The 8,416-nt window shown below is 44.2% G+C and overlaps 1 protein-coding gene and 1 long non-coding RNA gene across 2 annotated transcripts in view; one reads left to right on the plus strand and one right to left on the minus strand.

The window, feature by feature from the left end:
• Fat4 (FAT atypical cadherin 4) overlaps positions 1-6,363 on the plus strand; it is a 126,686-nt gene extending 120,323 nt beyond the window's left edge. The window contains exons 16-17 of the mRNA XM_021158479.1: positions 1,487-1,748; positions 3,361-6,363. Of these exons, the coding sequence (XP_021014138.1) occupies positions 1,487-1,748; positions 3,361-5,222 (2,124 nt within the window). The 3' untranslated portion in view covers positions 5,223-6,363. The remainder of the gene's footprint in view (positions 1-1,486; positions 1,749-3,360) is intronic.
• Positions 2,409-3,842, minus strand: LOC110291363. The gene is made up of 3 exons (XR_002377552.1): positions 3,781-3,842; positions 2,939-3,071; positions 2,409-2,484 (listed from the first exon to the last, which is right to left on the minus strand). It is a non-coding gene; the product is annotated as an uncharacterized LOC110291363 (long non-coding RNA).
• Positions 6,364-8,416: the final 2,053 nt, after the last annotated feature.

The following is an 8,416-nucleotide window of genomic DNA, read 5'->3' on the forward strand; positions in this document are numbered from 1 at the left end:
CACACACACACACACACACACACACACACACACACACACACACACACATTAGTGCTCATAAGGTTCCGGGTGGTTGAGTGTTTGAGGATATAGTTAGAATAATCGAGGGGAGAATTCTAGAATGGTTCCGCTCTGATGATTTAATTTCCATATGCATATTGCTTTTAATACACATCTGCACTGTGTGAGTGGATGGTGTTTGTACATAAGAGAGATGCATATGCTGCAGGCCACAGCATGGCTCTTGCTGTCTTCTTCCATTTTTTTCCTCTGCCTTATTGCTTTGGGTGGGTCCCTTACTGAACTGAAAGCCTCACGTATTGCTGTCTAGTAAGAAAACTCCCAAGATCCTCCCCATGGGTGCTGGAGTCACGTGGTTGTGCCCAGCTTTTAATGTGGGTGTTGGGGACTTGAACTCAGGTCCTCTTGCCTATAAAGAAGCACTTTTACACACTGATCCAACTCCCAGGCTACGAAAAATAGTTTTTGTCTTGAATTATCACATTAAAATATTACTATCTGACTGGTATATGTAACTGTGACATGAGTTCTCCACAAAGCACAAATGAAGTGATTTGCAGTGTTCCTGGAAGTGATCCTTGCATATGGACATAGTGTCTGAGCTGAGTGACACACAGAACTGACCCCTGCTTTCCCTTCAGTCACTCTTGGCTCACTGTATTTCCCTGCCTGGACAGCAGTCCTATCTGGCAGCAGGGATGGGAAGGGCTCTCTGACCCATGGGCTCATCTTGCCTTACAAATTATTCATTTTCTGAAGGATCAGCTCATAATACTGGAAACTTCTGAGTTGGAAACTGGAGTGTCCTGTTACCTAGTGTTCTAGTGGGTGAACTGAAAGACATCAAATTCCTTTAGATGAATTGAAGAGACAGCTGTAATGAAGTCCTGGCCAAATCCCCTGTTACTTTATGGTATTCTACCTTGGAAATGAAATTATGAATCCCATTTTTTTCCCTAAAATTCCAGTGTTGTGGGACACAGAGGAAAAGCTACTTTTGTCATTGTTTTTCCAACTGCTCTGTCTTTGTAGCTTCCTAATCACTTTTTGGTATTGAAAGATTTTATTTTTATTTTTTAAAAAACTGTTTTAGCCTTTTTCATTTTTTAAAAAAATGAAACTTGGTGATTTAACATGCTTCTCTCTGTCCTTAAAATACAGATAATCACAATTAGTAAAATTAGTGTCAGTTATTTAGGCTACCTAGCCACTTCAGTATTCAGCTTTGTTCTGGAAAATTACACACCCCTCAGGAAACTACTTCCAAAGTTAAAACCTGTTAGAATTAGTAAATAAGCAGTTATGTTGTCTACAATTACCATGATATTTGTGAGTACATTGTATTGCCAAAGATTCCTCATTTGTTCCAACTCCTTCAGGTTAGTAAATATTTTAAATACATCATTTTCATATTTAAGGGTATCATGTTTGACCCGTGTGTGGTTTTCTTTAATGCATCTTCCAGATTAAGAATGGCAAAGTGCACTTTACATCAGATGCAGGTGTTGCTGGGAAAGTGGAGCGAATCATCCCTGAAGCATACATTGCAGATGGCCATTGGCATACCTTCCGGATCTCAAAGAATGGAAGCATCACCATGCTGTCTGTAGACAGGATACACAACAGAGACATCGTCCACCCCACCCAGGACTTTGGTGGCATCGATGTGCTTTCCATGTCTCTGGGAGGAATCCCCCCCAACCAAGCCCATCGAGACACTCAGACAGGTAAATGTCTAGTATATCCAGGATGATGATAAAGCAAGGGGAAATCTGCTCTTCGAAGTCTAGGTGATGTTTGTAGCAAACGAGGTAGGATGGGGGTAAAATTGAGTTTATTTCATATGACTTACTTCCACAGAGTAATTCCATCACAGTGTAGTTTTTACAAAGGTAGTTGGATTTATGACGCTGTGATTATGAATCTTCTCATCAACATAACTGTTTTTAGAGAGATCGGGGTCAGTGCACTATCACTTCCATTAATGGCTTTTGCCTATGCTGCTGAGATCTGATTTAAGCATGGGCTGCTCTGATGCTTGGTGTGTCCTCAGGACCACTGTCTATTAACTCCTGTGTTCATCAAAGCCAGTGTCCCAGGTAACACAGCAGAGCAGGGTAGGGTGCTCACAGGATGTAGATGTTACCTTAGGTCAGTGGTACAAAGGGAAATGCAGAAACCTGTGTGTTCTTAAGTCAGAAGGATGGTGAAGAGTGCCGAAAGGTTTAATTGATGGAAAATGTGAGCACAAAGGCAGATAATAAAACTGGGGGGTAAGAGGGTATTCTGGCTGGAGAGAGTGGACTTATTCATTTCACGTGCAGAACAGTGAAGAGTAATTAAGACTTTAATGAGTATTGCAGTTAAGCATGCTGTAGTATTGACCATCTTTCAGGCTCTTTATGAGGATGAACTGGGGAGGACTCCCAAGACGAGGTGTTAGCAGCCAGTATCTGAAAAACACTGCATTATGGAAAGATATTGTCTTAGTGGGATGGCCAAGGTGTGACATCCAAGTAAATGGACCCAAAGTAATCTGGAGGCCATCTTCAGTAAAGATCCAGGAGAATTCTGACTTTTCATCTCAAACCAATTTAGTGCTACCAAGGAAGGTGGCCGTAGAAGAGAACAGAGAAGCAGATCTCAGGGAATCCTGGGGTTTGCTATAGAACAAATGGAGTTGAAGCACCTTTGAAGGTCATTGAACAGATCTGAGGGACTCGGCATAGACCTGGGCTAGAGATGTCACCCCCATGTGTGTAAGTGGAGTGTTGGTGGGTATAGATAAGATATTTTTGTTTTCTGACTCCTGAATCCTGACAATTTGCAACACTGGTTGTCTTAGCTACCTCCCCATCCGGGGAAATCCCCAAACACCGTGGCCAAGGTTTTTCTTCTGATTCACAAGGACCCATACTTGGCTGTTTGGAAGACATATGGTCAATGATTGCACATCCCATGGTCTTGTAGTTGTAGCAATTGGGCTTGATTTTGTTCTTTCTGATGTTCATAATATAAATTTGATCTCGTCATAACTCTTGGTCTTTGACCTGTAAGAATCAAACCAATAAACTGATTAAATCGTCAAATGGATGAACAGAGCGAAAAGGGTCAAGAAGATTCTGGCCGAGGAGACCTTCCTAAACATTCTGATTCTTCCCATGTGTTACCAAACTACACTGATCTGGGTTATCCTCAGAGGACATGCATTCCCCATCTTTGAGTTGGCACATCGCTGAGAAATTCTTGGGTGGCTGTGAGGGCTTCTCTTCCTCATATCTTAGCACTCAGAAGTGGTTTCTTTCCTCTAAGTTGCCTCCTACTCTATCTCCCTGACAGGTTTTAATGGCTGCATTGCCTCAGTGCTCTATGGTGGAGAGAGCCTCCCCTTCAGTGGGAAGCACAGCTTGGCGTCCATCTCCAAAACCGACCCTTCAGTGAAGATCGGCTGTCGCGGCCCTAACATCTGTGCCAGCAATCCCTGCTGGGGCGATCTTCTGTGTATCAACCAGTGGTATGCCTACAAATGTGTCCCTCCTGGTGACTGCGCATCCCACCCTTGCCAGAATGGAGGTAGCTGTGAACCAGGTCTGCTCTCCGGCTACACTTGCAGCTGTCCAGAGTCGCACACAGGGAGGACCTGTGAGACGGTGGTGGCCTGCCTCGGCGTTCTCTGTCCTCAGGGCAAGGTGTGCAAGGCTGGAAGTCCGGGGGGACACGTGTGTGTCCAGAGTCAGGGTCCAGATGAGATATCCTTACCTCTGTGGGCGGTGCCTGCAATTGTGGGCAGCTGTGCCACAGCCCTAGCGCTGCTGGTCCTCAGTTTGATTCTATGCAACCAGTGCAGGGGAAAGATGCCCAAAAACCCCAAAGAGGAGAAGAAGCCGAAGGAGAAGAAGAAAAAGGGCAGTGAGAATGTAGCTTTTGATGACCCAGACAACATCCCTCCCTATGGGGATGACCTAGCTGTTAGGAAGCAACCTGAGGGGAATCCCAAGCCGGACATTATAGAGCGAGAGAACCCCTATCTAATCTTCGATGAGACTGACATCCCCCACAACTCAGAGACCATCCCTAGTGCCCCACTGGCTTCCCCTGAGCAGGAGATTGAGCACTATGACATCGACAATGCCAGCAGTATCGCACCCTCAGATGCAGACATCATCCAGCACTACAAACAGTTCCGAAGCCACACGCCTAAGTTTTCCATCCAGAGGCACAGTCCTCTGGGCTTCGCCAGGCAGTCCCCTATGCCCTTGGGAGCAAGCAGTCTGACCTACCAGCCTTCTTCATATGGCCAGGGGTTAAGAACCAGCTCCCTTAGCCACTCGGCCTGCCCCACTCCCAACCCTCTTTCCAGGCACAGCCCAGCTCCTTTCTCCAAACCATCTGCCTTCTACAGGAACAGCCCAGCCCGGGAACTGCATCTTCCTCTGAGGGATGGTGGTACGCTGGAAATGCATGGGGACCCCTGCCAGCCTGGCATGTTCAACTATGCCACCAGGCTAGGGAGAAGAAGTAAGAGCCCTCAGGCCATGGCATCTCATGGTTCGAGACCGGGGAGTCGCCTCAAACAGCCCATAGCACAGATCCCTCTAGAATCTTCTCCTCCCGTGGGACTCTCCATCGAGGAGGTAGAGAGGCTCAACACCCCTCGCCCCAGAAACCCCAGCATCTGCAGTGCAGACCATGGGAGGTCCTCTTCTGAAGAAGACTGTAGAAGGCCCCTGTCCAGAACCAGGAACCCAGCAGATGGCATCCCTGCCCCAGAATCGTCTTCTGACAGTGACTCCCATGATTCTTTCACGTGCTCAGAAATGGAATACGACAGGGAGAAGCCCGTGGTCTACACTTCCAGGATGCCCAAGTTATCTCAAGTCAACGAATCCGATGCAGATGACGAAGATAATTATGGAGCCAGACTGAAACCCAGAAGGTACCATGGACGCAGGGCTGAGGGGGGACCAGTGGGTACCCCTGCAGCAGCGTCTGGGGCTGCAGACAGCACCCTGAAGCTGGGGCAGCAGGCAGGCAACTTCAACTGGGACAACCTTTTGAACTGGGGCCCAGGCTTTGGTCACTATGTGGATGTCTTTAAAGATTTGGCCTCTCTTCCAGAAAAAGCAGCTGGTAATGAAGAAGGTAAAAGTGGGGCAGCTAAACCAGCCGCCAAAGATGGGGAGGCAGAACAGTACGTGTGAGGTGTATGTGTGGGCAAGAAACACTTAAAGCACGGTGTGGCTTCCCACCAGCGGGGGTCACCTTTGTAAAACAGGCCAGTATAGACCGGTGGCCAGGGACACATTTAAAATTAACCACAAAGCTGCTCACATAGACTCCAAACGACTGACTCTTTAATTTAAATGTGCTCAGTGGAACGGAATGATCCTCCTGCATGCATCTTGTTTTGTGATGAGTTTGGGGGCATGCAACATTGGGAAGTGTTGCTTTGTGTTTGGTTTGTGGTTTTTTGCAGTTTATACCATTGCAGTTGTAGACTCGAGCTTGTTCTTTCACAGTGGGGTTGCTTGTTTCCATTGTAGTGTTATGGTTGTGTTTTACCTCGCAAGATCATTTAAGTTTAACCATCCAGTGTAAAGGGCAGGAAGGGGCACTTCCCACCTTGGAGGGATGAAAGACTGCACATTTAACATTCTTCAGATGAATAGATTCACATGTGATGTTGCTCAGACACAATAAGGGCTTGTTTTACATGACGGTGGGTACTAAGAATAAGTCATTTTGTTCCGCACTTTAAAGCTTTCTTAAGAACTGTGTTGACACTTGTGTGTCTCCGTGCGAACAGTCATGGCCTCCTGACTTACCTCAGGCTTCCAGGAAGAACAAGATGACCACATACTGTCCCCAGAACACTGCCACCTTTCCTCTTCCGGGATCACATTCTCAGCGCACTTCTAAGAGACAATTTTTAAAGTTATTTATTGAAGAAAAAAAGTTCTATGCTTTTAACATTGTAACAAATTGACCTATGCAGGCCCTAATTGGTTTTATTTTCTATCCATTCAACATTTACCCCAAGTACCCAGTTTTTATAATTTATATAAAGTCAGATTGCAATGTTTCTTACTTTCTGTCGTTTTGTAGATCATTTTTTTAATACTGTGTAAAACTTTTTTTTTTTTTTTTACACCTGAGCTGTGGTTTTGATACTGATATTTTCCTATGCCGGAAACTTTTCTTGCTTTCAGGGAAGGTAAGAAAATGTGTTTTTTACATTTGTTACTTATGTAACATTCATATTTTCACAGTTTGATATCTGTAACATACTGTATGCTTTCTACCTGTAAATGCCAACAATAGAATTAAAATATTTATTTAAAATACTGTGTCCTAGGGTCTCAGTTTCTATCTTTCTCTGTTCTAATATGGGCAATTGAAAATATTTTTTGTTGTTGTTGTTAGAGAGACATATAGCAAGATAAACTTATAGAGGCCATACCAACTTAGTGCTAAAAGTCAGATCTGTGGATAATAGCCAGCAAAGCCACCTTAAAGCCACCCAGTGCATTCTTTCTTACCAGCGTCCTGGGATTTGCCTGTAGCAGATGATTCTAAGCTAGTAAGGTCCTGGAGGGCCAACCTTGTGAGCCCTGTCTAAGCACATTCACTATTTAAGACAGGATTTCTCTGTGTAGTTCTGGCTATCCTTGAACTCTCTTCTTTAGACCAAGCTGGCCTCGAACTCACAGAAACCCTCCTACCTATACCTCCCAAGTGCTGGGATTAAATGCGTGTGCTACCACTGTCTGGCCACATTCACTATTTAGAACTTCCCAGCTAAATCTGTTCTGTGAGAGACAGCTTTAGACTGGGCTTATGGTTGTAGAAGTATCCATGAATTAAAGCCAATTGTGAAAGATCTCTTGCCCTTGTTTTCTTCAAGATTACAGCTCCATATTTTTCTAAATCCAAAGCAGGTAAGAGGAATGTCAGGGAAGGTCTCTGACATGTAGCCATCATTAACTCTCACCTGGAATATCTACACAGTGAGCATGCTCTTGTAGCTGAGGTCAACCCCTTTTCTAGAATGCAGAAAGGCAAAGTGACTCCACAGAGAGTGGCACCCAGCAGGACCTATTTGTTTATAAAGAGACACAGCACATTTTAAAATGGTTTTGCCTCACTCCCCCCAGAACATTCTAGAACTAAATATCTGCCCCAAACCTTATATTTTCTGGGAGGCTTCCTTGACAGCAACCATCAAACATCATCCTACAGCTGAAGGATTTGCAACATACACAAAATCTGAAACTAAAACTACTAAATTGCCCTATATCCTGACTTTCTTTCTGGTATTTTTTAAAAAAATATTGGATTTATTATTTGTGTTTCAGAATAAGAAGTACAACATGGATTATAATCTAAATCATGATAGTCATTGAATGTGGTTAAAACCATAGTATCAGATGCTAATCTAATTTTGTCTTTTTGGGTCACCTGTGATGGAGCATACTGTCTTAGTGAGTCTTAGTGTTTCAAGTTTATTCCCCAAATATGGGGAAATGTTCATGCCTTTGTATAACTCAAAACAGAAAACTGTTTCCCCTCTGAGGAAATTCTGAAGCATCTCGGTGTCCTTAAGGACATGAAACTCTTTAATTCAGAACAGAGCTAAGAGTAAACCAGTAAACCCAATCATAGCTACGCATAAAAGGAGAAGTGCTGGGTGCAGATAATTCTCTGAGTTTGAATTCTCGTTGCCCTCTCCACTGATCCTAGATCAGGGTAAGTGGCACTCCTACAAGAAAATTGTTAGTATTTTCTCCTCTTGGTCCCCCACCCACACACACACACACACACACACTGGAGCAAGGGAGGCGTTCACAGCAAGGAAAATAAAATCTCTGTGTAGTAAAGGTCTCACATAGAATCTAAATGAATCCTCTACTTCCCAACGTCACGGTGTGGCAGGAATATCCTGCCTGGAACATATGATGGGCAATTTAACAAGGTAACAATTTCAACAAAATAAATGGTTGATCTCCACTTCACTGTTCACACACACAATCACAACCTCGGAGTTTTCTATAAACCTTGAAAGCCTTGCTGGGATTCCTAGAATATGGCTGCTCCTTTTGCTCTCCTCAGCAAAATATCTTGATTTACTTTCAAGAGGAACCTTAAGAGCCCTCTTAACCCCCCTGGGGAAAAGAAAGAGGGGTTTGGAGCAGCAGCCAGAAATAGAGGTAGGTACCAGGTCCTGTGCCACAGGCTGAGCACAGAGCTCCCAAGACTCTGTCCTGAGGAGAGGATCCCTGTGGCTTTCAAGGTTGTTTCTAGAATTTTCTAAGTTAGTTGATTCATCGATAGTTCATTAAGATAAATTAAAACCATTATTATTTTTTTTTTGTAAGATGGGGAATGAGAAGAGCCT

Source organism: Mus caroli, chromosome 3 (assembly GCF_900094665.2).
Source record: "Mus caroli chromosome 3, CAROLI_EIJ_v1.1, whole genome shotgun sequence".
Lineage (NCBI taxonomy): Eukaryota > Metazoa > Chordata > Mammalia > Rodentia > Muridae > Mus > Mus caroli.